This window comes from Macrotis lagotis, chromosome 5 (assembly GCF_037893015.1).
Source record: "Macrotis lagotis isolate mMagLag1 chromosome 5, bilby.v1.9.chrom.fasta, whole genome shotgun sequence".
In the NCBI taxonomy this organism is placed as follows: domain Eukaryota; kingdom Metazoa; phylum Chordata; class Mammalia; order Peramelemorphia; family Peramelidae; genus Macrotis; species Macrotis lagotis.
The window spans coordinates 227,517,880-227,545,628 of NC_133662.1; the positions used below are offsets into that span (position 1 = coordinate 227,517,880).

The 27,749-nt window shown below is 46.4% G+C and overlaps 2 protein-coding genes across 3 annotated transcripts; both read right to left on the minus strand.

Annotated features, from left to right (window-relative positions):
- Positions 1–22,275, minus strand: ITGA10 (integrin subunit alpha 10). Its single transcript, XM_074188638.1, has 30 exons — positions 22,182–22,275; positions 20,790–20,901; positions 20,374–20,483; positions 20,091–20,182; positions 19,723–19,837; positions 19,368–19,495; positions 19,082–19,230; positions 13,051–13,201; positions 12,684–12,849; positions 12,241–12,314; positions 11,816–11,960; positions 11,267–11,415; positions 10,925–11,068; positions 10,594–10,794; positions 10,034–10,164; positions 9,673–9,839; positions 9,430–9,572; positions 9,156–9,269; positions 8,788–8,873; positions 7,895–8,036; positions 7,541–7,633; positions 6,479–6,555; positions 6,251–6,340; positions 5,719–5,803; positions 5,437–5,550; positions 4,844–4,924; positions 4,579–4,692; positions 2,612–2,707; positions 2,084–2,197; positions 1–1,620 (listed from the first exon to the last, which is right to left on the minus strand). The coding sequence occupies exons 1-30, from the start codon at positions 22,231–22,233 to the stop codon at positions 1,558–1,560; spliced, it is 3,498 nt and encodes a 1,165-aa protein (XP_074044739.1). The 5' UTR covers positions 22,234–22,275; the 3' UTR covers positions 1–1,557.
- Positions 22,276–22,474: 199 nt separating this feature from the next.
- On the minus strand, positions 22,475–27,735 carry PEX11B (peroxisomal biogenesis factor 11 beta). 2 transcript variants are annotated; one of them, XM_074188639.1, is made up of 4 exons: positions 27,589–27,735; positions 27,081–27,196; positions 25,577–25,778; positions 22,475–24,096 (listed from the first exon to the last, which is right to left on the minus strand). In XM_074188639.1, the coding sequence occupies exons 1-4, from the start codon at positions 27,642–27,644 to the stop codon at positions 23,691–23,693; spliced, it is 780 nt and encodes a 259-aa protein (XP_074044740.1). In that variant the 5' UTR covers positions 27,645–27,735; the 3' UTR covers positions 22,475–23,690. The 2 variants fall into 2 exon arrangements, with proteins under 2 accessions (XP_074044740.1, XP_074044741.1); XM_074188640.1 differs by lacking the exons at positions 27,081–27,196; positions 27,589–27,735 and adding an exon at positions 26,576–27,054.
- Positions 27,736–27,749: the final 14 nt, after the last annotated feature.

Genomic DNA, 27,749 nt, shown 5'->3' on the forward strand with positions numbered 1-27,749 from the left:
CTTTTAACACAATTTTATTTGCTACAATCAAATGATGCCTAGGCACTGAGATGGACTGTTAGCCCAGATCAATTGGAGAAGCAGATGGTCCTCTCCAGTGCTACAGTGGATGGTCAGAGGAAGCAGGAAAGAGATGGCAGTGGGGGTAAGAGGGGTGGATGAAGACATTTCAAGATGTCTTAGACAGGCAGGAGCCCTATTGCCCTCAAGGAAAGATTTTGGGACAAGTTCTATGGCTACTGACCATCTTAACAGTTTTCCCTTTAAATCTCTAATGGGGGGAGGGGCAGCAATGTTCAGATGAGGCAGGGCCTGTACAGTTAGCTGATTTAGTAGGTCTCCAGAGTCCTGTCTCCATAGAAAATGGTTACTCGGTTAATTTGAGGAGTCCCACTCCTGTGGCTAGCTAAGAGGAACCAATCTGAGGGGAATACCAAGGATGAAAGATAAGTTTTGGAATCCCTAAGGGAGATCAAGAAATGGCTGGCAAACTACTTCTAACAAAGGAGCCCTCTGCGGTACGGCTGGGGGCCTAAGGAGGAGGGTAGCCTGGGTGCCCTGGAAACATTTCCCAAGGAGAAAACTATGCAGCACAAACAACACTCCCAGAGCAAGTGAGGGCTTGCTTCCTAGTGACTTCACTCCACCCACTTCTACTTCTCCCTGGGGTGCTGACCCTACTGGGCTCTAGGGCCAGAGGGTCCTGAATGGTTTGTCATTCCCTATCACCCGCCCTGGATTTCAGGAGAGAACTTCTATAAGGTGGCCAGGCAGGAAGGTGGCATTGGTGCCCAGCCTCCCACATTGCATCCTGGTGGGTGGCGGGGAGCTTGGCAATCCCAGAAACGGCCACATGGAGGCTCCTGGCCCCCACAAACCAGGGAGGCCAGCCAGCAGAGAAAGGGGGAAGTGGGAGAAGCAGGGGGCAGCACCTGAGGGCTGGCGGCTAGAGGCTGGCTCGGGTTTCAGTGGGGTGCCAATCTGCCTGTCTAAAGGCTTCTCTGTTCGCTGGTCTCGCACAGAATGTCTCTTGTGGCTTTTCCCCTCCCTCCTTTCTTCCTGTTGACTCTCCCCATCAGGCTTTCTGAATCACCAGCCTCCACAGGAAAGTGGCAGATGTTGACTTGACTTGGGTGAAGCCCACGTCAGCTCCACCGGTGGACTGTAGGGGAGGAAGGCTTGGAGGGAAGGGGGTGGGGACTGGGAGGAGGAGAAGCCAACAGGGTGGGGGTGAGAGGAGAAAAAGAAGGCAGAGAAGTCTCATCCAGGCCAGAGCTCCAGCCCTTTGACTCCAGGGAACCCTGGCCCCTAGGAACAGCGGAGAAGAGGCTGCCAAACCAAGGCCACGGGGGGGAGGGGGCAGGGAGAGGAGGCCCTGGTGCCACGGCTGAGGTTAGGCCTCATTTCTTGAGAAGAGCAGCCCTAGGACACAGAAGGCAGACTGGGCTGCAGAGTTTGGTGGAGAGGCCAGGGGACCCCTTTCATTCCCCCTGGGTTCCCAGGCAAGTCTCCAGGGACCACTGCAGAAGAGGCATTCATGGGGGTCTTCTTCCAGCTTCATTGAGCTACTTTTTCATTTTCGTCTTCTTCGGGGACTTTCTTTCGGGCAAAGAACCCAAGCTACGTAGGAGAGAAGAGCACCTGTTATTTTCTCCAAAACCCTGGTTGACCCACACCCTTGGGGCAGCATCACAGACTATTTTCTTATTTGGAGTATGGAGTATAGGGGTATGCAGCAGAATCAATCTTATTTTTTTTTTAGGTACTATAAGTCTGTTCACTAGCTTTCCAGGATTTTCCCTCTGCTCCTGCCCTATCCACTGTACCTTAGACCCCTAGAGAGGCAGCAAGATAAAATGGAACGAAGGCTGGATTTGGAGTCAAAGAATCAGAGTTGAAATTCCATTTCTGTCACCTGTGTGATCCTAAGCTAGTCACTTCACTTTTGGGGATCTCAGTTTACTCATTTTTTTAAGGTGAGGGGAGTTGAACTACATGGCCCCCAAAGGGCTCTTGCCTCTCTAAATATGTAACCTTGTGATCCCCTACATGCTTGGGAACAACCCTCACTCCCAGGACTTACCTTCCAAAGGCAGAAAACAATGAGGGCCAATAATAAGAGCCCTCCTAGGACACTGCCAACCAGGATCCACAATGAAACAGGAACATGACGGGCCTGGATTACCTCCAGAAGGCTCTGGGGAAAAGGACATCTTTTCTGAACCCTCTAGTTAATCCTCCCCACCCAACATTCTTCATGAGCAGCCCCCTAGGTAGCACCAATAAGAGGGGGAGAAGAAGCTTCACCCAGAGGAATCCCTAAGAGACCAGCAAAAGAACCACAGAAGTGGAGCCCTGGAGTCAAGAGGACCTGAGTTCAAATGCAAGCTCAGACACTTAAAAATTAGCTGTATGACCTTGGGCAAGTCACAACCCCATTGCCTTGCAAAAAAGAAAAAGAAAAAAGAATGACAGAGGTTTGGTTCTCACGATTCATTTTCCCCTTGGATCACCAGGGTAATAGAAAGCAATGAAAAAGTTTGGTCATAGCCTGATCTGTATTCAAAGCACCCACACACAGACTGTCCTCCCCTCCACCTCCCCAACTCACTTCACTCCACTGGGCAGACTCTGTCAGTTGTAGGACACTGCCCTCCTCAGCCTCCAGTTTAAAGGTGCTGACCACGGTCACAGATTTGAACTTGGCCTATGAGGACAGGAAATGTGAAAAATATTAGTGGGGGGTCTCCTATATAGCAAGCAGGGCAGGCATGGGTAATGTAGCATATCAAGAATAGACTGAGAAAGTTACCAGATCTACCAATCCCTCAATATCATGATGAAAAGATGAAGAAGAAGAGGGAGAAGAGAAGTGACATCATGAAGGGATGGGACAGCCAGTCCAATTCTCCTAAAATACTGCTTTTTTGTCTTCTCATTCATTTGCCTATTTAAGACCAATAATGGTTTTTCTTTGCTATACTGTTATAATATTCCAATTTAAGAGCTCAATTGTCAAGGAACCCCATCATCTAGTCTCACTTTGGGGTATCCAAATGTATTTCACTCTGTTCCTTCACCACACACACACACAACCTCCTACCTCTCCCATAGAAGACATTCTCATTTCCATTTCTCTGACTTTGCTTAGATAAACCCAACCACCACCACTACCAATGCCTTTCCTTCTTTAGACCATTCTTCAAGGTCAGTTTTAAGTCCCACTTTCTGTGACTATCTTAGCTGTTATTAATCCCTCTTCTCTATAAAGTTCTATCACCCTCAGAGGCCGAAGCACATAGTTTAGCACCTAATGTTCCAAAGTTTTGTCTTCTCAACCAGATTCCTTTTCAGACAAGACCCTGTCTTATACTATTTTTCTGTCTTCTAAATTGCCTAATATAGGGTGTTGGACTTGGAACCGAGAGACTTGGGTTTAAATCCTTCCCACCATACATTTACTGTCTGACTTTGAATACCGTCTGAACTCAAACTCAAATTTCTTCAACTGTAAAAAAAAGAGCATAGTTTTATCTCTAGAATTTGCCTTGCAAAGTTGTAAGGATCAAATGATAAAATGTAACTCTTAAGGTATTATGTCAATTATCACTAGATACTCAATGACAAAAGATGGGAATAGTCAATGTTGGAAGAGCTGGGAAAAGACAGGGACATTTATATACTATAAAGGCAATTCCAGAAAGCTATTTAAATCTATGGTTCATATCTAGAGATCAATGATAAAATGATAAAAGAACACAAAGGCACTAACAATGGCACTTTTTACAGTAGCAAAGAATTGGAAATGAAGTAGATGTCGACTGATTTTTAAATAGCTAAGCAAGTTGTGATATATGAATATAATGTAATATTAATTTACTATAAGAATAAATGGCCATGAAGAGTACAGAGAAGCCTAGGAAGACATAAAATGGATGCACAAGGTAGTAAGCAGAACCTGTAAAAAATATTCATATGTAATATAAGTGAAGAGAACAACAAAAAATTAAATCTGAAAGCTGTGAAATGATAATGACCAAACTTGGCCCCAAAGAAGAGAGATGGGAAAGCACTTCTCTCCTTCCTTCTTTGCAAAGTTAGGGGATATAGGTATGGTACCCAAGGTGGATATGTTGGTTAGTTGTATTCAATCATTTTGTTTTCCTTTTTCATTCTTTGTTAATACAGTTGCTTCCCCTCCTGTGGGGGAGGGGTACACTGGGAAATGAAGGTGTTTAGAAACAAGAGATGTGGAAGAAGAACTGGAGAGGGACTGGACTTGGGATCTCATTGGTGTGGAGAGCTCCAAGAGAGGAAGCTCCATTTATCCATGTAGGTTGGCATCTTCTCTGAGCTCAGTTGCTTAGAGAACTGAGATGGTAACTGACTTGGCCCAAAGTCCACAGTCATTGTAAGGTAAAGGTGAGGTGTAATCCCCGGCTTCAAGTCCAGTTCTCTCCAGATATCAATAAAAATGTAAGTTAGAGAAATAGGAGGAGCTCAATAAGAGGCAAGGAAATGGCTGCTGGGGGGAAAGGAACAGGAGCATGCTGAGGTGAAAGGGTTACTCTGGCTTACCCTTCGGAAGAATTCATCATGGATGAGCCTCAGGAACTGCACAGAAACCTGGGAGCCCCTTGGTAGGCGTCCGAGGTGGCACCGCACCACCTGGCAACGGGTGTTACTGCCATTCTACCAGGAAAAAGGGGTCAGTACCTGAGGACTGGAAAGATTTCTTCCCTAATCCCCCCAGCCCTGATCCCCAATCCCCAAGGCTCCCCAGCACATTCCCAGAATTCTATTTCTGGGGTCCTCCCTCCCCTCTCATGCCAGGGGTTCATACCAGGTGGCTGATGTGTCGCAGGTCCTCAAAATGCACAGGAACCATGGAGGGCTCGGTCAGGTTCTGCACCATGCAGCTGGCCTGGGGGAGCCGGGGGTGTGGAAGGAGAGGGTTCACACAGACCTCATGTCAATGGCACCCTCTCTATTCCCATTATGTCCCAATCACAGGATCACAGATTTAGATGCAAAAGGGACTGGGAGAATCATCTACTCTCTCTCATTTAACAGAGGAGGAAACAGAGGCTCATAGAGCTGAAGGGATTAGTGGAAGGCCATATGGGACAGGTGGATTATGGACTCCAAAGCCCGGGTCCTTTCCAGTGCTCCACACTCCCTCTTTGGGCCAGGTAGAGATGGGCTAAATCCTAGGTCTGATCCAGATACCCTCCTGAAAGTTGCCCATTTCCTTCAAAGTTCACTTCTTGTTCTGTCATGATCAAATGTCAACTTTAGCAGAAACATGGGTGAGGGCAGATCCCAAGGGTGACCTGGATAGAGCAGGGGAACTAAGGACCCAGAGAAAGTCATAAGGGCAAGAAGGCCCCAGAGTTTCCAAAGGAGGTGGTCCAGATGTATCCAGCTCAAACTCACATTGTCAGTGATGATCTGGGACAGGGAGAGGAAGTAGTTGCCCCCATGAGCCACAGCTGGAAAGAAGGCAGAAATCAAGAGGCCACTGATGGAATAGCAACCAAGGTTCTGGACCTGATGGGGTAACCGGGAAGGGGTGAGATTGTGGAAAGCAAGGGGGGCGGCTCACTCCACCCCTACCCATAACATATTCGTAGGTGCCCAGAAAGAAAATCCACTCCACCAGCCCTCCTCCCTTGCCCAGGCCTCCATTCCCTTTCCCTGGGCTCTCCTGTCTCTCACCTTGAGAGTGGTTTTGAACTCAGGACCAGGACCCTCAGAGAGGGCCCCATAAGGGTGAACCTCATATCGGTGTAGAGTGGACTCACTGCAGGGCCACAGACAGGGAGGCCAGATGAGGAAGCACAAGGTGTTGACCATGACACAGACATAGGGAGCAGATGGTCAGCACAGAGACACCGGATCACAGGAGGTAGGGCCGGGGCAGGGTCACAGAGATGGGGGACAACCAAACCCCACACAGAGAAACCAGAAGCACGTGAAACAGATGGACGTGACATGACATCAATATATTGCTAGTTTCCCAGCTGTAGTCACAGGTATTCCCCCCCACCCCCAACCTCTTCTATCTCCTCTGGTCAGAGTGTTACCCCTGAGAGAGCAAAAAAGGATGGGAGGGAGGAGGGGATGAAGAATCTGAGTCCAGGCCCAGATCCTTTGGGTGTGAGAGGTTTAGGGAAAAGAGGCTAGAAGGAGTGATGTAGAGACCTGGAGACCTAGAAGTCAGGCTGGTCAGGGGACCAGAGGGTCATACCTGGAGGTCAAGAGCTCAGGTTCATAGCGAATGTAGGCAGAGGCCTGGGCCATGTTATCATGCAAAGTCTCATTGAACTCCAAGCTGTTGCTGCAGAGGCAAGGGGAGAGTCACAATCTCTACCTTTTTTCAGAGACTTTTTCCTAAAGACTCTCCAGTATGGCCCCCTCCCCTGCAGAGAAGGCTCTCCCAAGACAGGGCAGGGAGAAAAGGGGCCCAGAATCTCACCTGGTTGCAATCAGCCTCACAAGGGCTTGACTTAGGATAGAAGAACAACTGAATTCAAACTCCAAGAGAAAGGTCACCTGAAATGGAAGCAAAAGGAACAAAAGTAATTAAGTCCAGGATCCAATTATCTCCTATTTCCAATTCTCAGCTTTCAGAGTGCTATCTTCTATGCTTCAAAATCCACAGTGGGACCCAAAGATCCCCTGAGAACCCCAAGGGGGGTCCCTCGAGACTAGGAATTCTTATTTTTTTCATGTTATCAATCTATTTGGCAAAGTGGTGAGGCCTATGGACCCCTTCTCACAATTATCTTTTCAAATGCATAAAATAAAATGCATAGGATTACAAATGAGGTTAGAGGTTAAAGATGTAATTTTTTTTGCCATACAAGTTCAAAGACTCTCCAATCTCCCCTTATCTATGAATCCACTTACAGTCATCCCCTGTCTACTCCAAACTTCTAGTCCACTTCAAAGGGCTATCAACTTTGAATTCTCCCAGTCCACACTCACCCAGGTCCCAATGTTCCCCATGTCCCCTGTTCCCAACAGTTTGCTCATCCAAAGTAAATAAATTTGTGGTAGCTGATGGCCCAGGGGATAAAGTTCTGGGCCTGGAAGCCAGACAACCTGAGTTCAAATTTGACTTCAGACGCTTCCTATCTATGTGCCAGTATCCCTAAGCAAATCACTTGACCTCTTTTTGCCCCAACTGTAAAATGGGGATATCACAGCTTGCTTAGCCATTTAAAAATCAATGGGCATCTATTTGTTTCCAATTCTTTGCTACTATAAAAAGAGCCATTAGAAACATGTTGGTGTCCTTGTGATTTTTCTTTTTATCACTGCCCTCTAGATATGAACCATGGGGATGTTATCAGAAATAAATTAAATATAATTAAATGAAATTTAATATAAATATTATATATAAAATACACAGATATACACACACACACACACACACACACACACACACACACACACATATATTAGCACAAAGTAGAGGCCTATTCCCTTCCCTTCCCCCAAAGTCCATCAGCCTGCTCCCAGCACCCTGACTCACCTTGGCCCCAGTCTGGAAAACAGGGTGCCCTATACTGCAGAACTGGACATGTGAGGAAGTGGCTGTACACTCCACTTTCACTGAGGTGTCCTTCTGGAGACAGAGAGTCCATGGGTCAAGGAGACAAGTGTAAAGAGGCCTCAACTTGAAATCATTCTCTCTTCCATTTCCTCTTCCACCCCATAAATCCCCAGAGAACCAGGCCCCAGAAGGGTGAAGCTGACCCATCAAGGAGAGGCTTCCTCTTTCTCCCACCTCCACCCTAAGGGGTCCCCGAAGGCCAAAGAATGCTTTGTTTCCCCTTCTTCCCCTCTTCCTTTGAGGGCCTCTGTTTCTACCCCCCCCCCAGAGCACCTGAGGTGTGAGGCTGGACAGGTGGAGGCTTCTGGAGAAACTGAGGGTCAGGTTAGTATTATAGGCATTCTCCTTTTTGTTCTCAAGAGTCGCCGACACCAGCACCTTCTGTCGCCCACCTCGAACCACAAATGGCTTTTTCCTGAAGGCAGAGTCAGGGAACTAGTTTAGAAGCTCCCCAAAGATGCCCCCCAGATCATTTAATTCAATCTCACTTTATAGACAGAAATGGGGGTCCAGAGAAATGTATTCATCTTGGACTTGGTACATGAGTCATCTCAAGGACACAGAAGCCTTCTGACTTCTACTCCAGTATCTAAGGTGATCACCTCCTTGAGAAGAACAAGGGATGTTCCATTTTAGTCTTTGATTTGTCTAATCCTAGCACAGTGTCTTTGCACACAGTAGATATGTAACAAAAAGACGTCTGGGTAGCCCCGTGGATGGGCTGCCAGACCCCATCATGTCAAAGTCAGGAAGCCCTGCATCCCAAGCCTGCAGGCATTTGAAAGCTGTATGACCCTGGGCAAGTCCCTCACCTTGCCTAGCCTCCGTTTCCTCATCTGTCAAAGGAGGATGCACCTACCTCCTCAGATATTTGTGAGGATAAAATTGTATATGCATGTGTGTTTATACACATACACACAAACATATATATTATATATAAATTATATATATTATAAAGAGTATACATAGTCATATATATGAGTTTAAAGCACATTTAGTGTTTTTATCACAAAAATCACTTAAAAGTGTCAAACAAATGCTGGCTATTATCATAATTGAGCTTATTGAATGACTGATGTGCTGCCCCTTCTCTCCCCCACTCCCACTCCACTTGACTCTGTCCATCCATTTCCCTTCTTTTGTCCCCCAGTTTGCTTCTATCCCACCTGGAGCCCTGGATGTCCATGTCTACCCGGAGAACCAGGTCTGTATTGCATTCATTATCAGGCCCACAGTCCTTTGAGAAAGGTACCTAGAGAGAAGGGAAAAGGTAGAAAGAGGTTCGGGGAATATATAAAGGGTGGAAAGCCTAGAAGACGCCAGGAAAAGAGGAGCAAGGAGAGAGTGGGAAGACAAGGCAAGAACTCCTTGAAGAGCAGTGAGGATGACAAGGAAGGACTGGACACTTGTTCCAAGGTCAGACTGACACCATGTCACTTCTCTCTTTCCTCTGCCCACAGGGGCATGGATGATATTGGGGCAGGCAGAAGAACATTAGAAGCCAAGATCAGGGTGGGGATTGGGGGTCACTAACCAGCTTTCTAATAGAAGTGGGTGAGTCCTCATCTAGCACCGGCCTTGGCTTGGTGGTGTTATCTAGCACAAAGGTCACAGCTAGGGCCACTGGTCGGAGGTAGTCAGATGCATCCTGAGAGGAATAATTCCAAGGGTCATAAAAAACAGGGTCAAGGGGCTAAAGTCCTGACTCCTTTCAGACTTTCAAGCTTTTTCTTCCCCACTGAAACTATCTTTTCCAGTGACACTTCCCCCAATTGCCTACCATTTCTAAGCCTCAACCCCTTCCTCACCAGCACATGGAAATGTAGCTGCTGACAGGTGACATTCCCTACAATGACCTTCAGTCGCCGGGTGGGCAGCCTCTGGCCAAAGCCATCAAATGCTGCCCGGGCTCCAGCTGTCCACTCGTCTAAGGATGCAGTGAATCGAATATCTAGAGAAGAGAGTTGGGAAGGAAAAGGTAAGGTCTAGAGGAAGGGGTCTGGGACAGGCCAAGGATGGTGGGTTAGGTCATAGGTCTAGGGATGGCTTACAGAAGCGACGATTCCAGCGGCCTGGAGTTTGGGAGGTAACTTGGAAGCAGAGGTCAGCAGTCAAACAGGCTGCATCCTGGCCATGTCGCTGACAATTCCGCTGAACTACACTGACCGCCGGTGGGGTCACAGTTAGCGATGGGGTTAGGTGGACGATGGGGCGGGAGCTGGTGAAGTAGAGGGAAAGACCACAGAGGTATGGGATGAGAAGTGTTTGGGAGGAGTCCCTACAAGACTGCCTCCCTAAGATCTTTAGTACAGATAACCTCCCAAGATCCCTCTAAAATCCAAGATTCTATGATTCTAGGGTCCATTGTTGCTCCTCCCTTTGAAGATTAAGGGAAGGACATAGGGTCCCAACCTGAGCAGGACAACTGTGCCCTGGGACCCCACGGCAACATCCACTAGCTCATCCCCATCAAGATCCAGTCGTCCATCTATGCTCCGGCCAAAGTAGCTGAGTGGCTGAGACATGGAGGCTGCAGAGATGCGCTGGGAGGAGATAGGAGACAAGAAATTGGGGCAAGGGTTCTCAGTGCCTCACCCCTTGCCCAGAGCCCTTCCTCCTGGCTCTCTTCCAGGCCTCTCATTCACCTTTACCAGGAATGGGGGTCATAAAAAAATATCTACCACAGCTTTCATACTCCTCCTGTCCCTTACCAATATTTCCACCCCATCACTGCCCCCCATCAACTTCACCCAGGTTAGAAGAGGGTCTAGATCCAGAAACCTCTGGAAAATGAATGGAGGTTCTAGAAGATTTGGATTCTGAGCCTCAATCTGACTTTAGTGAGCTTGGGCAAGACACTATCTTTCAGTTTCCTCACCTATAAAATGACAGTGTTTGACTCAAGGATCCCCCAATTTTCCTGACCACCCTCCCACCACCTTCCTGACACAGCATTCCTCTGGATCCCTGACCTGGGCAGGGTGGAGTCGGATGCCACCCTGGGTCCCATGATAGAGGTACAGAGCCCCTCTATGTCCATCTTCTAGGGGGGCGCCCACAGCCACATCTGCAAAGCCATCCTGGTTTAGGTCAGGCAGGGCTCCCATTGCGAAGCCAAAACGAGAATCCTGGGGGGGTTCTGGCTGCAGAGTTCTCCAGAGGATCAGCAAGGGCTACAGGAAAGGATGATGATCTAAAGGTCCCCATCCCATAAACCAGCCTCATTGATGTCTCTCTCTCCCCCACTCCAACGGCTCCCAGGTATTAATGTCTCTGCATTGTCTCCATTGGAGACCTACTCACTTGGCCCACTTGGTAAACATATACTCGTCCTGTCTCCCGGTACTGGGGTCCCAGGTACATAGGGGCAGCCACAAGCAGAACATCGGTCACCCCATCACCATCTGTGTCCAGGGGACAGAGTTCACTGCCAAAGTAGGAGCCGATCTGGAATATGGGGAAGGAAAAAGAGTGACCCTAAAAAATCTCTAGGGGGACAGTGAATCTGATGCCCCAAAATTTCAGCCCAGTGGCTGAGGACTTCCCTGCAAATGAATAGATCTCAGCCCTAGTACAGCATCACCAAATTCTTCATTGGCTGGTTACTCTCATCCCCCTCACACATATCTCTTGCCATGTCCACACCTGATCCCCCTGGAGGCTCTGGGCAACATTCATAGTCCCATCCTTCCTGAGTTGAAAAGCGATGACCTTCCCACGATGCTTAAACCGAGGGGCTCCTGAGAGAAACAGGCGTCGTCCACCCAGGAGGATCAAGGAGGAAACTGAGTAACCTAGAAGTGGGGTGATGGAGATAAAGAGAAGGATGACAGTGAGAGTCGTGGCACCAGGGTAGCAGGAGTCACTGGGGAATCAACAAAGGTGAGGACAATGTTTAATAATTTAGGGAGTGAAGTCAAAAAGCAAATGAAGGAATTTTTTTTTAATGATATATCCCATGAAATAATCTACCTAACACTTTTTTAAAATTCAATTTTATTTTCAGCTCTGAATTCTCTTCCTCTCTCCCTCTTTCCTTTCCCCCCATACTGAGAAGGCAAGAAAAACAAAACCTATGTATAGCCATGCAATATAAATTCCTACATTAGTCATGAAGGGCAGAGAGACAGAGGAACAGAGAAATAAGCTTCAATCTGCACTCCATTACTTCTCTGAGATTTCCATAACACTCACCCAAGTAGGCAGCATGATTCTGTAATGCTGTAGGGAACTCATCCTCCAAGGCTGTCCGAGGTGGAAAGAGGCGGTGGCCCTCTTTTAGCCACAGCACTGAGCCCCCCCAGTCATAGGCCCCCACCATTCCAAACAAGATCCCATCCTGTGGGAATAAGAAAATACTGAGGAGTCATAGGGATTTAGTGAGGAGGCAAAGAGATTCACAGGGAGACATTCATCTATAAGAGGGAAGTTGATAGCTGAGGGGGCCTGGGAAATTTACCTAGGACCTTCACACTTCAAAGAAAGGTTTAATCCAGGAGGGATAAGTCACTGGGGACAGGTTCAGGCAGTTAGAAAAAGACTGGGTGTTTAGGTGAGAGGGGCTGAAGTCATCTAGGCCAGAGTCTGGTGGGGGCTACATCACCCACAGAATATCTGACCTTTAGCTGGTGTGTAGAGAAGCCAATCTGAGACATCTCTAATCCAAAGGAGCTTTCATTCTCTCCATGGGAACCTGGGGTAAAAAAAAAAAAAAAAAGAACATCAGGAGAATAAAATGAGACAGAGACAGGATCTAGGCCAAGCTGGTGATGTAGCCAATCTCCTAATTCTCTCAATTCCAGTTTCCTCTGACCCAAATTTCAATTCTCATTAAACTCTTCCTCTCCAATACTTCAAAGTTAAAAAGTTGGTTCGGCATGGAGAAATTCCTAATTAGAGCTATTGAAAAATGGGATGGATGCCTTTTATCAGATGTCCACTTTATGGTTGAAGTCTTTGAAGAGGAGCTGTAGGGGATGTTGGGGAGAGGCTCAGGTTTGAGACGGGCTAAACCAGGGGACCAGGAAGAAGGTCTCTTTCAGACTCAGATTCAACATCCTACCCTCCAGTCCAAAGATGCGGTCCCCTAGGGCATCCACGATGTCAGTCAGAGCAGCCTCGTCCGTGACGTTGAAGAAGAATCTCTCATCCGGATCACTAGCTATGGCCCTGATTTCCCGGAGGAAGGAGCTAGGATCACGCTGCCTTCGGATATAGTGACCCAGGACCTAGGTGAGGTTACATATTTTGGAGCAGAAGTGGTGATGGGCTGTGGGGAGGTTTGGGGAGCCAGGGCGGGAGTTCAAAGTCAGTGTTGCAGAGCTTCAGGGTGGTAGTAGCTATCAGTTCCCCATTTTTTTCCTAAGAAAGCTCCCTATCCCCTCCCAACATCTCCACTTTCCCAACCCCACCTCCCTACTGTTTCTTACAGCAATCCCGTATCGGGTCACACTTCCAGCCTCGCAGGCCTTGAGTGCCACTGGAAGCTCTTCCCCATCATGTGACTCCCCATCCGTGACAACAACTAGCAATCGGGCAGCCTCTGGCCGGCCCCCACGAGAGGGACTGAAACCTTCTGTGCTGGGGTAGGAGGGAAGGAAAAGAAGAGGTGAGACACTGGAGTCTTCCGTTTACTCCTTCAACACAGATACACACATTCCCAACCTAGGATCAACTGGGAGAGAGACAGAAAGAAAAGAATCGGGACCAGGTGTCACCGATTGAACTCTTACATTACTATGTAGCAGGTTCATGGAGAAAACCAAAGAAACTTAAGACACAGTCCCTACCTTTAAGGGAACTACAATCTAGTTGAGAATACAGGAGTATACCTTGGTGCAGGTCTTTCCCTCTTTGTCACCTGTCAAACCCAATTAGTTACCAAGTCCTATAGATTTTCCCTCACCTATATCTCTCCAGTCTATTCCCTAATTTCTTTTCCCTTTATCCTATCCTACAAAGGCCTCATTTTCAACCTCTTGACATCACCCTCTAATAAGTTTCCCCACTTCTACTCTTTTCCATCTCCATCCTTCATCAGATTAATATCCTTTATGCAAAAGACTGGCCAAGTCAATGCAACCAAAGGATTTCAGTGGTCCCCTAATGACTACTAAAGAAGACCCATGTTGTTGGGTGTGGTATAATGGAGAGAACACCAGGCCTAGAGTGAGGAAGACCTGAGTTTTAATCTGGTCTTAGAAACTTAATAGCTATGTGATCTTAGGCAAGTCACTCAAACCAGTCTGCCTCAGTTTCCTCATCCAAAAATAAATTGAGGAAGGGAATGGCCAACCACTCCAGGATCTTGACCAAGAAAACCCCAAATGGCAGTACAAAAAAAATCAGACAGGCTAACAACAACCTGCACAAGAATGGTCATGTCAATACACTCAAAAGATTTCATAGCATCCTAATGTCTACTGCAGAAGGAATTGTCTGCTGGCCCATCATAAAGATTCAAGGAAGACCAATGTAAAACATATTGAACAATCCCTGCCAAAAATGATCCCATTTATTCCATCTAAAGGCTGCTTTAGATTCTGGTGATTGCTTGAATTTGGAGGATGAACAAACTTAACATCTTTATCTATTCATGGGGTCCCACTTGTGTGAAGGAGGAGCCCCTGGGCTAAGAGAAAGTTACAGAGACATGTTTTAGGGTTCAGCCCAGGCCATGAGAACAGACAGTTCAAATCTGGCCTCAGACACTTAATAATTACCTAGCTGTGTGGCCTAGGGCAAATCACTTAACCCCATTGCCTTAAATAAATTTAAAAAAAAAATGCAAAGTCATCTTCATTGCTGCCCACCCATGAATTGACCTGATACTGTGGACAGTCTCTCGGATAGCTAAATGGTGGCCCACCTCAAGACAAAAACCTGAGAATTTATAGTACTTCCTTTCTTTAGCCTTCCTTAGTTGGCTATAATGAATATTTTTGAGTAATCTCATTTAGATATGCAAGTTTTGTACCCGGGTTCTCTTTTTTTCCTTTCCTAATAAGTATGCTGATTTACTGACAAAACCATCCATTTACAGTAGATGAAAAGGGGAGTTGGAGAGAGGGAGAGAATTTGAAATTCAAACTTTTTTAAAATTAATGTTAAAAATAAAGAAAAAAAATTTTAAATGCCTATTTTGAGAAGTATTCGATGCTAAATGCAGAAAGCAAAATGGTTAGAATTTGATCAATTTTCCTTTTTTGCTTTCATGAAGACTGCTGCTAAAAAAGAACAATTATCCTAACTTGTTTAGGTTCAAACTTCTTTACCTAGCATTATAGGTCCTCCATGATGTAGTACCACCCTTCTATTTGGCCCAATTATACTGCTTCCCTCCACATGATCTATGTTTCAAACAAACTGTGTCTTAGAACATGCCTAGTACTTTCCTATCTCAGTGCTTTTGTTTTTTGCTCAGGTTATTTCTTACCTCATGAACGTTTCCTTGTTTTCCCTATTCTGGGCTATCTTCTCTTTTCAATATTCTTCCTCGTGACACTTGATAAATACTTGTTCTTCGTTTTTCTTTTTTTTTTAAGTTTTTGCAAGGCAAATGGGGTTAAGTGGCTTGCCCAAGGCCACACAGGATAAATACTTGTTAAGCCTGACTAGTTGGTGATTTTTTATCATCTCCATTGGGTTCAATAACCATCTTTAGTAGATGATTCCCAAATTTACATATGCTATTATGGATTTAAAATGGCAAGGGACCTCAAAAGTGAACTGAGGTCCAGAGAGGGAAAGAGATTTATCCAGATTAATGGTAGTTAACTGTCCAAGGTGAGATTCAAACCTTGGCTTCTTGACTCCAAGTTAGAAGCTCTCTCTCTACTGTGCCATGTGAAATTCTCATCTCTCTTCTATCTTCATCAACTACCTGCTGGTCATCTCCCTTTGATGTCACAAGGGCCTTTCAAACTGAAGGTATCCAACACAGAACTCATTATCTTCCTTTCCAAATCCATCACTCCTCCTAATTTCTCTATTTTTGTCTAGGACAGGGACCATTCTTCCAGTTACCTAGACACAGAGCTTGATTCACTTTGACTCCTCATGGGGTGGCTAGGTGGTGCATCCTCACTCTCCCTCATTCCCTATGTCCAATGAATTGCCAAATCCAATCCATTAAACCTCCACCATGTTTCTCTAATTTATCTTTTTGTCTCCATTCAGACAGCTTCTGGGGTCTCTAAGGATATGCTATAGACTCCTCTTTTTTATCCTTAAAGTTCTTCCCCACCTGGCACCAATAGATCATTACCCAGACTGAGATAAACACTGGGTGTTGCAGTCAAATTGACCTTCTTATTCCCCATCCATGGAATCCCATCTTGTGTTTTGATGCCTTCCCACAGGCTGATCCCATTCTTGTCTCCTCAAAGAAACCTGTTTTGATTTTCCAAATTAGCAATAGCCTTTTACTTAAAGACCTCATAAGGGAAAAAGGGGTACACATTTGTTGTGCACCTCTCTAGCATATCTGTCATCTATAACATGTATTTGTCTATGTATTTATCCCCCTCCCAGATTGTGAGCTTTATGAGAGCAAGAACTGACTAACCTAAACTTTACATTTCCCCTTCTCCTAAAAGTGCTGTGCATACAGTAGACACTAAATATATGTTTGTTGAATCAAACAATAGACAACTGAGAAACACACTTGCACAAAGTATTAAGAAGCAGAAATGCTATAGTAGATGGATACAGAAAGGACGCAAGGGGAGAGGCTCAAAAGTTGATGGGGTCAGTGAAGGAAAACTTTCTGGAAAAAAAATTCATTTTGTGCCAAATTTTAAAGCAGGAGAATACAGATCTTTGGAGATTTTTTGGAAAAATAGGGAGTGGGATGAACATCTGTCTAATCAGTCTCTAGTTTATTAAATCCATCTTTTGCCCTCTTTTAAAACATCAAAACAATCACATATCTTCAAGCCCTACAGAAATTTGCCTATTTACCACAGTGCCTCAGAAATCACTAATGATTTTTCAGCAATTTAGCAAAGTGATCAACAACTCTGGCCTAGCCTTCTTCCAGTCTTATTTCTGTTGGGAGCATTGCCTTTGTTCCCAGTATCCAAGTTTGTAGCCTCAGCTTCATCTTTGTTCCTTCCCCCTCTATACCTACCCCTACCCAATAGCCAGTGTTTTGGTTTTTTTTGCCAATGCATTTAATACCTTCTCAGCCTTTTTATACATAGTACCTCCTCTCTAATCACCCTATCACCACATTAGTTCAGGTGTCACCTGAACTAATTATTAATATAATAGCTGCTAAGTTAGTTTCCCAGCCTCTCTAATTCCTGCTTCAAATAACTTCCAGAATATTCTTTCTAACGGAGATCTGACCCATGCATGCTATTCCATGCTCAAAAGTCAGTTGTTTCAATGATCAAATAAAACTTCTCAGTCTAGCCTTTAAGGCCCTCAGCAATATGGCTCTGACCTACTTTCCCAGACTCAATTCACATCATTTCCTTTCAAGTACTCTACATCCCAGTCAAACTGGACCAGTGGTTCTTGAACTCAGCTGGAAATCCTGGAGCTTTGTTCAATCCCAGGAGCTAGAATGTTCCTGGAATGGACCACTCCCTCTTTGGAGCCCCCTTTCAGAATTTTTTATCTCCCTCCAAAGCGCAGCTGAGGTGTTACCTTCCCTGCAGAGCTTTCCTTGAAGCCACCTGCTCTCAGCACTTTTTCCCTCCTTAAACATTACTAGAAGCCTTTGTCTGCTTTCAGCTTTGACCAATTCACTCCCTAGCATAGATCATTCTTTTGATCCTTAGGTCTTTGGGAATGGGGAGATTTCATTTTTGTCTCTGAATCTTCAATTCCTGGCACAGAGTCTGGCAATTAGCTGGCTTAACCTATATTTGTCAAATTGAATCTTCTTTGATAAAAGAAATAGAAAATAAGATCAAAGAAGTTCTGCATTTTTTTCTGTCACCAACTAACATCCTCCCCTTCTCCCCAAGTAGTACATCTATTCTTTTCTGGTTATTCTTGCCTTTAACCTGTATATCTATAGCTATATAAATATATGGATATATAGATATAGAAATAAATATAGATATAGATATTTGTTTAGGTGTTGTGTATATAGGCATATGTTTATATATGAATGTACATAAAATATCAATGTATATGTAATATGTAAAGTGAATGTGCATGTAAAATATGAATGCATATGCAAAATATGAATGTGTATAATATGAATGTGTGTGTAAAATATGAACATATCTGTAATGTGTAATATGAATGTGTGTGTAAAATATGAGTGTATATATAATGTGTAATATGAATTGTATATAAAATATGGATGTGTTGTAACATGTAATATGAATGGGCATGTAAATATGAATATATATATAATATGAATGTGTATGTAAAATATGAGTATATATGTAATGTGTAATATGAATGTGTATAAGCTATGAACGTATCTGCAATATATAATGTGAATGTGTATGTAAATATGAATGTATCTGTAATGTGTAATATGAATATGTATATAAAATATGAATGTATCTGTAATGTGTAATATGAATGTGTGTGAAATATGAATGTATATGTAACATAATATGAATGTGCATGTAAAATATGAATGTATCTATACTATGTAATGTGAATGTGTATGTAAATATAAATATATACATATACAAAAGATAAAGATATATTTATATGTGTATGTATATATATATTTCTTTTTAGAGCCTTTCTTGTTTTTAGTATTTCTCATGAGTCTCAGTTGAAGGCCTGCAGAAATCGGAGGACATAACCACCATATTCAACTATCACTGGGGCTGTCATATGGAAGATGTGTCAATTTGGGGACCTTAAAAATGATCTTTACCAACATCTTGTTTTTTAGGGTCCAGAGAATTGAGGTGAATTTCCCAAGGTCACACAACAAGAAGCTGAGCCAAGAAGCTCAGCCAGATCTGAAAGAAGAGCCTTTACCTCCACATTCTATCATTCTATGTTTTTTCCACTAGCTACCCTTAGATTTGCTCTGTTTGGCCTTGATAAGGAAAATTAAATTAATTGGACAAGGTTTTCAGAAGGAAAATTTCATCTCAACATAAGGAAGAACTACCTATATTCACTTTATAAAACATAATGGGGGATTTATATTTTAGGAAGAATTTGGAGTAGATAATCTCTAAGGTCCCTTTCAAAATTAGGACTATTATGGAGGGATCAAACAGATTAAATTTCTCTTAAGAGAGCGAAAAACAGAAAAAAAACAGACATGCAAAAGAAACTTAGGGGAATTGTAGGGAAAGAATTATCATGATTCCCAATTTACTTCCCTCACCCCTCCATTAGAAAGCATGAGCACAAGTGTGTGGAAGTACACAGTCCATCCTATTCTCTCCCAGAATCTTTCCCAACACCCTACTCTTCCTGTTCCCGAGGATTCCCCTCCCCTCCCTCCATCACCCCTCCCCACCTCACCAAGCCACCATTATTGCCTGCGCTGTGTGGGTTTCTCGCCCTTCTCTGCGGCTCAGGTTCCTCGCAGCTTTCACAACCTCTTCCTTGGTCCGGAAATCTCCAAGTGACCATTCATGAACAGCAGTCTCTCCATACTGAACCAGCCCAACCTGTACAGGGATGACTTGGATGATGCTTCCCTTGTCCTCTCACTGGTCCTGTTACAAATGTCTCCTCCACCACACACATGCGCACACACACACACACACACACACACACACACACACACACAGCCTCCTCTCCTCACCTGTATCTGTTCCGGGTCAATGAACAGCCTCCCCACCAATCTCCGCAGGAAAGTCTGAACCTCAGCCCAAGGGTAGATGCTGTTGGAACCATCTAGCACAATGACCACATCCATGTAGGTAGGGCAGCCTGGATTTTTGAGGCAGGGGAATGGTGAGGTTAAAGGTTATCAGGGTTGGTGGCAGTAGAAAGAAGACTGGCTTAGGAGTCAGAGAACTACCCTTACTAGCTACAAGACCTTAGGGAAGACACTTTTCTTCTTCTGTAAAATTCCAGTAAGAAGATCACTTAGCATACAACAGGGGGCTTAATTAATATTTGTTCTTTCCTCACCCCCCCCCACTCCCTTGGCTCACGTTGGGCAGTAGGAGCTAAGCTCCCCCAGGGCCGGAAGGAGGCATCCACTTGGGCACAGATCCCAGAGCTGTACACTGAGGTTCCGCAGGCACGAGACCACAGTGGGGCACAAGCCTAAGGGAGGGGAAACAAGGCAGAAATGGCATTCTCACCTCCCAGGGTGGCATCCCATCCCTCATTCTCAAGCCCCCCCAAAAAAGTACAGACACCCCTTGTTCCCCATGGTGTCTAATACTGCCAAACCCCATCCACCTGGTCCTTCCCTACTCTCCATGCCATTAAATTCCCATCTCCTTCCCCAGGAGTTCCCTAGTGCACAGACTCCCCTGATCATGAACCCCCGTGATGCCCTCCACTCTCCCCTCACCATGAACCCCCCATCCATATCAGTTTTCAGCAGTGACATCCCAAGGTGCATGTTCATAGCCGGACTAGACGAATTTCCTAGTGGATAGTCACCTGGAGTGAGAATGAAGTTGAAGAACAGATTGGAGGTCATGATTTCAGCGGGAAGGAGTATTTAGGAAGTCAGGGGAAGGATTGGAGAATGTTAAAGTGAGATGAGAATGGTTGAGGAATAGGAGGTGAGGAAAACTAGGAGCCCAGGGTCAGAGGATGGAGAGGGAGATTGAAAGGAGGCATCTCCTTACCCAGGTGGCCCTTGACACATGAGGCATTAGGCCGCTCCTCCACAGGACAGAGATACACATCCCCTCTCCTGTCCCCTGAAGGTCCGTCCCAAGGGGCTCCCACCAACATCCTGTGGGTCAGAGGTGGTGCATAAGAACAGGAGCTCAGGGAAAGGATATAACCCTAAAGGCAATTCCAGAACCCCAGTTTGTGACCACCTCAGTTTGTTCCCCATGTTAAACAGGACCCCAGAGAAGCTTCCCATCCCTTCTGAAAATAAGTGAATAGAAATGACCCCCTTATAGGTTTGTGTGGGATAATCCTAGGCCCATGCAAGGTCTACCCCACTAGCTTTCCCTTAAACCTAGTCCTTCTCCTTCTTGCTTTGGGTTCCTTTAACATCACAATACCCCATGTCCTCCCAGACTTCTCTCACCATCGACGTCCTCCCCCCACATGCTGCAAGACACTGTATCCAAACTCAGCCTCGGGTGGCCCTTGAAATAGCCGAGGATGACCATCGTCCAAGTTGAAGGAGAAGCAGAGACCTGGGAGGAGGGATGGAGACTCAGGCAGCCGGTCAGGGGCTGGGGGTGGACCTCAGAGGCGGCTGTCTAAGGGAAGAAGCTGGGAGACATGAACATCTTGGCCCAAGCCCGAACATAGGTCTTTGTAACAGTGTTTCCGTCTGTGTCTGCTGGCCCAAGGTCTCTTCTTCTACACTGTGCTTATATTCAGATGTCCTGCGCATCCTGCCTGTGGCCCTTAGCCACAACGACATACACAGCTGGAGCTTCATTCCCGCCCCCGAAATCACTTTCACAGAATCCATCAAAAGGGTAGGATTACTCCCCCCCCCACTTCTCCCTCCCCTCACCCAGGCTTAACAAGGGAAGGGCCATGGTAGCATTCTGCAGCTCCAGAACAAGTCCCCAGCCCCTCTGGGGTCCAGGTTTTAGATTTAGCCCAAAGGCTATGGGACCCTGAGGGACAGGGGTCTCTCCAGAGTCCTCCGCTGTTTTGACATCATCCATCTTCCAGGGTCATATGTCTTAAGCATGCACACACACAGATTGCTATGTCTTTGGACTCAGCCCCGGAAACCTCAGCAGCAATTAGACGGGTGGGGCAGCCTGCCCACACACACATTTCCCTCTACTCCCACCAGAGGGGTCCTGGATCATCACCCCCTTCTGCCTCCCCAGCACATGAATATCCCACCCATACCTAAGCCCCTGCCCATTCTGAATACTCTAGGCCCTTCCTAGGGACCCCACATTGTGTCCTAGCTGACCCCCTCCTTCATAGCTCCAGGTTCAGCCTGGATATTTTGGGAAACAGATTATAGGGGGTGAAACCAAGAGCCCCCTAAACCAAGGCTAAAAAACCTCCGCCTTTTAGGGTTCCCGCCCTCCTTCCCAGACCATCCCTCCCCCCTCCTCCCTGCCCAACAAATGCCCATTCAGAACAAAGGAGTGTCTTATGTGAATCTTCCGTTAATTCTAATAGGTGAGGTGCAAGTTGGATGTGGTCCATTGGTCAAATACTCTTAGGATGCTAGCCGCTGTGACTAAGGAGGTCCCTGAGGGCAAAGGGCCAATGGGAAGCCCTTGGGGGTGGTGGCTGCCTACCCCTGTCGTCCTTCCCAGTAGCGGGAAAGTCTCTCAACATCACCTGGAGAGGAGAGGGCCCAGAGTCCCCAGATAACACAAATTCAGTCACTCTTTTCAGAGTCCCCCCCCCAGCTAAGGCTCTTTTTACCTTGAAGGACCCAGCCCAAGTCACCCCATGTCCCTCCCAACCCCACCAAGGGGTTAACCTCCCTCACCTGCCAGGAGCAACAGGGATAGAGTGAGGTGAGGGCTGAGGGAGCACTCCATTCCTGGCTCTTCTCGTGTCTGAGGAGTCCTCGTCCCGTTTTGTTTTCTTTACTTACCCTCCTGTCCCGCCCCCCTCCCATTGGCAGCTAAAAATAAAGTTGGACTGGCCAGGAGGAGGGATGCTGGGGAAGCTGGGGGGAGCCCCATGCCAGAGAGCCCATCGCCCTCCCCTGCTGCCCCCTGGTGGCCTCACTGGGAAGGCCTGGCAAAGGCACAGTTCCTTGGTCAGGGTCCTATGCTTTCTTGGAGAGGGGGTTGAGGATTCCCTAAACTGGTTTATTCATCATGGTTATGGAAGGTGAGGATACTGGTGAAGGCAGAGATCCTTCCTGCCCCACAAGCAGGATTCTTTCTGTCACAAGCTATGGCGCAGGCCTCAGGCTTCTTCTAGTCCTGATTTGGTAGATTAACAATTTAAGAGGCAGGCAGGACTTCAAGGGGACCAGGTCACACATTGTGGCTTGTGGAAGTGGGCTCATCATTTCAGTGATGCCGGTTGAGACCCTGGCTGACAGGGGGGTGGACAGCTTCCCCATGTTCCTTTTGGATCCCTGGTTACTGAACCTGGCAGCCCGAGTCCATCAGTACTGGATGATGAAGACCGACACCACAGGTGGTTAGAGGAGGTCAAAAATGGCTGGACTATACAAGTGATCAAACCAAAGGCCAATAAACAAGACTCCTCTTTAATCTGCTGCCCTTTGAGTTGGCCAGGCAGCATGGACTTTGGCCAAAGCTATTTAGTTTCATTATACAGTATTTACAACAGATGCTGAACACAGACAGCATTAAAGGGAGGGAGTGGAGTCAGAAAGAGTCTTCAAGGGGAAGGTGGAAGATGAGATGACAGAGGAAGGAGAAAACCCAAATGGCTATAGAAAGGAAAACATGGCACATTGGAAAAGGAGCTGAGAGCCTGCTGGGCCACTCAACAAGAGACCAAAGACTCTCCATCTGCCCAATCATCCTGTACACTTCAAAGGGAACAGCTAAGGCACAATGGATAAAAATCCTGGGTCTCTCTCCTTCCCTCAAGGGAAACATAGCCATAACTAAATAACTGGGCTGGAGAATGAGGAGGAATTTAAGGAAACTCAGAAATAAATCTGAGTAGGAATAAAGAAGATGCCCACATGTGTTCAGAACAGGAATTTTGTTTTTCTTTCTCAATGGGGGAATGGGAGGGAGAAAAGGAGGATTTTTGTTGATTGAAAAAAATAAAATTTAATTTAAAATAGTAAGAAGAAATTCAAGAGACATAAAGAATCAGTGCAGTAAGAAAGGAAGAAAATAATCCCATTGAATCCAAGGGTCACTCTTCCCCCCCCAGTCATTCTTCATCTGTATTTCTCCAAAATTTCCAAAAGGAAAATCAGGGTGACAATGGAACAATAGAAAGAAACTGTCACCTCTCCCCATTCCCAGCTCAGACTCTCTTCCACCCAAGAATTCTGGTTTCAGGGCTTGAGTCGGAGCCAGGGACAGAGGAGGGTAAGGATAGATAGGATGGAAGATATCAGACCACAGAGCCCCACAACTCCAGGGCCACAACGCCACAGCCCTAGCTTGTCCAGTGGGATGAAGAGGTCACAAGTATTTTTGACCACATCCAGCAGGAGGGGGGGATGGCTTCGTAGAACGCGGGCAAGGAGAAGAACTCGAAGTCGAAGTTGCAGGGCCAGATGGGGCAGATTCCCTGCTGGGGCACTGACCCCTGTTTCGCCCCCAGCTTCACCACTTCCCAGAATTCCTCCTGCTGACCCCTTCGGCCGACGAACACAAGCTGAAGACTCCTGCTCCATCAGTAGTCGTATCTCGTAGGCGTCACGGCTCAAATTCATGATGAGAGCAAATAAGTAATACCTGGGACAGGCATAAGGTAGAAAAGGTCAATAAAGTAGGGGGGAAATCTGAGGTGAAGGCCCCAGGGATCAGCGAATAATCATTTCTCTTAATCTGATAAGAAAAATCACATCCGATCACCCTTCCAAATACATGCCATTTCCCTATCCTGGAATGTCTTCCTAACTTGTTCATTACTAATTCAAGTTCCTCTCTACCTTCAAAAGTTTGCTCAAAATTTAGAAAACTTTCCACCTAACTTGGCTCACTGCTATACTCAGAAGTTAGACCTCTTGTACTGCATTAATAAACACCTTTTCCCCCTACAGAAATGAGCCTCACTTGTTTCTAATGTACATTTAGTCTCCATAGTATTGCAGATCTTAAGTTACTGTCTAATGTAATTTCCCTATCCAAAAATACATTTTCCCTGAATCTTTGGGACCTAGAAAAGTACTTGTCATATAGGCTCTGTTTCATAGATATGTATGTAACTGAATCTGAATTATTGAGCCCAAGGACTCTTTCTTTTTTGTACCTACGCAACAGAACTAGTATTCTAGGTGTGGTGGACACTCAAAAATAATGATGCATACTGGTATCTTCAAAGTCATGTCTACAATGGCAAATGACTTAGAGCGAAGTTTGAGATGAGAGAAGGAATAGGGTTAAAGGCAGATATATGGAAATAACAGAGACCAGAGACTGGGGGATGTGGACAGTGAGGAATGACAAGAAAAACAAAGGAGGGGATCATAATCAGGCTATGCTGCCCCCAAATTCTGACCGGATCTGGGATTTTATTAACTTAGAAACCTTCTAGTGATGATCAAGGTAGATCAGCTCCTTCTCTGTCATTTCTAGTCTTAAAGAGCTGTTTGAGTGCTCAATGGTCATCTGAAGGGCCCAAGGTCACCTAAACAATACTTGGATCCAGGTTTTCCTGACCCAAATGTCACTTCAAGGAGCCACAAAACCAAATGTTTTATATTCCATAAATTCTCGGCATCTTTTAATAATAATAACAATAATAGATATTTTTAAAGATTGAAAAGGATTTCATACAAATCTTTAAACCTCATTAACAAATCCTTTAAAGTAGACATCAACATTATTGTCCCTGTTTTTACAGATGGGGAAGCTGTAGTTCAAAGTGATCAGATGGGGGCGGCTAGGTGGCAACACTTAATAATTATCTAGCTGTGTGGCCTTGGGCAAGCCAATGCCTTGCAAAAACTACAAACCCCCCCCCAAAACAAAGTGATCAGATGACTTGTGCACAGTGGGAGTCAGTAATAGTATGAACAGGATTTGAATCCAAGTCTTCAGAAAGAGTCTAGTGCTCTGTCCACTACACAGCCTCTGATCCCCATGCAGCACACACTGGCATATAAAATCCAAGGGTTTCAAGATGTGCTAATTGGGGGTGATCAAATCTCATTAAAGTAAGTCTGAAAGGGTCCCAAGGGTGGGATGAAGGCCAAGGGGGGAGATCTCTAACCTGAATGAACGCTGGGCCCACTTCTCCTGGTCCACAAGGGGTGCCAATCCAGCTTTTCCAGCCCACAAGACATTGTCGCAGGCGAAGTACAAGGCTCTATTGAGATGGCTGACAGTGATGCAGAATCGAAGGACGACATCTGACAGATGCACGGCCCTTTTGGCTGACTCGAGGGCATCTGCTGAGTTACCCAGGCGAAGAACTGGATGGGAAGAGGGCAAGGGGACAGGTGAGACAGGAGAGGCCTGTGCAGCAAGGCAGAAGAGAGGTGGACGAGACAGTCACAGGAAAACAAAAAAAAGATTGAGGACTGAGTGTAAAAGCAAGTAAACAATAGGACAAAAGCAAGAAGTAAACAGAGGAATGAGGCAGATAAATTTAATTTCTTCATCTTTGAAAACTTAAAACTCTACTAACATTTCCTCTGATTCACAGTTTTAATCAATCTCTCTCTCTCTGGACTAGAAGAGCATTTTAAATCAAAAAAGAGAGAATAGTGATTGTATAAGATAAAATAGGCCATTTCAATTACTTGAAACTGAAAAGCTCTTGCATGAACAATATACTGTTAGAAGAAAAGCTGCTGAACAGAATAAAAAAATCTTTGCAGCAGAGATCTCTTAAAGTAACATACAGAAGCTAAATAGGGAAATGATATAAATATATTAGAACCATTACACAACAGTTCCTTGATCAAAGGATATGAAGTCACCTGTCAAAGAAGTTCAAGTTATCACTATGAGTATGAGTATTCCAAAATCTAGGCAGAGAAAGGCTCTTTAAAAATATAGGATTACTTCACCATCAGACTGGCAAAGATAACTAAAGACAAAAAAATGGTAAATGTTTCAGGTTTTGTGAAAAGACAGGCACACAAGTCCATTGTTGGTGGAGCTCTGAACTGGCCTAACCATGTTAGAAAACAATTTCATATTATAGTAGAAAAAAACACGAAATAGTATATAGCCTTTAGTCCAAAGATGATACGATTATTCATACCTTCCAAAGGTAGCAAAGACAGAGTTAAAGACTCTACTGTATATTTGTGGCAGCTCTTTTTTGAAGTAGCAAACATCCCTGCTGATGGGAGATAGCTGAATAGTGATATATGAATATAATGAAATATTACTGTAGCGCAGGGCACATCAAATACAAAGAATGGAGACTCCATGAATTGAGACAAAGTAAAAAGCGCCTGAAACGAAGACCACGATCCTGTAAAAGTAAATAGCCGCTAACTTCAGCGCCCTAATCAGTGCATTCACCAAGCTGGGCGCACCTGAAGCCGGCCGAGCCTCACCTGAGAGGCGGTGCACCTGGCCAGGCACTGCGGATGCGCTGATTGGCTCGGTTTAACGGTAACTTTGTGACCAGGGAAGAGTGAGGAGATAAAGCCCAGCCCCGCCCCCCAAGGGCCAGATGTTTACAAAAGGCGGAGTATCAATAAACATTTCTTTCCCAGCAGAAGATCTGGGGTAGAAGTCTGGGGGCCGGGGGCACTCACGCTTCCGTCCCAGGCTCAGGTGGGCCTCCAGCTGCTGCACCTGCCTCCGCAGCTCCGGGCTGGCCCCGCGTGTCTGCAGCGCGTGGCCCAGGAGGCAGCAGGCGTACTGCGCGGCCCTGCGGGGAGGAGGGGGTCAGAGGCCCGGGGCGGGGGCGGGGCGGGGGCGGGGCCTGGCCGCTCCGGGCCCCGGGGCAGCGCGCAGGCCCCGCCCCCGGCGCCGCCCGGTCACGCGGCGCGGCCCCTCCCCCAGGCCGAGGAGGCCGCGGGCCTGGGCTCCCCCCCACGGACACGCGAGGAGGGTCCGAGGCGCCTCTCGGGGGGCGCCTGGACGCCCGGGTGCCCACCCGCGGCTCGTCCGGCCCCCAGCCCATGCCTCAGTTTCCCCATCTGTCCCGCGCGCCTCACAGCCGCCCCTCACTGCCCGTCCCGCGCCGCCGAGGGTCGCCTCTCCGGCCTCCGTAGCCCGGGCCGACCCCGCCGACCCCGCGGTGCCCGCCCCCGGCCGCACCTGCAGAGGCGCTCCCGGGCCTGGCTCTGGGCGCTGAAGCGGACCCAGGCGTCCATGTCGCCGGCCCGGCGCGGCCCGTCCTGCCCGCGGGGCCCCGGAGCCGCTGCCCTGCCCACGCCCACCTCCGCAGGCCTGGACGGCACCGCGCGAGGGACAAACCG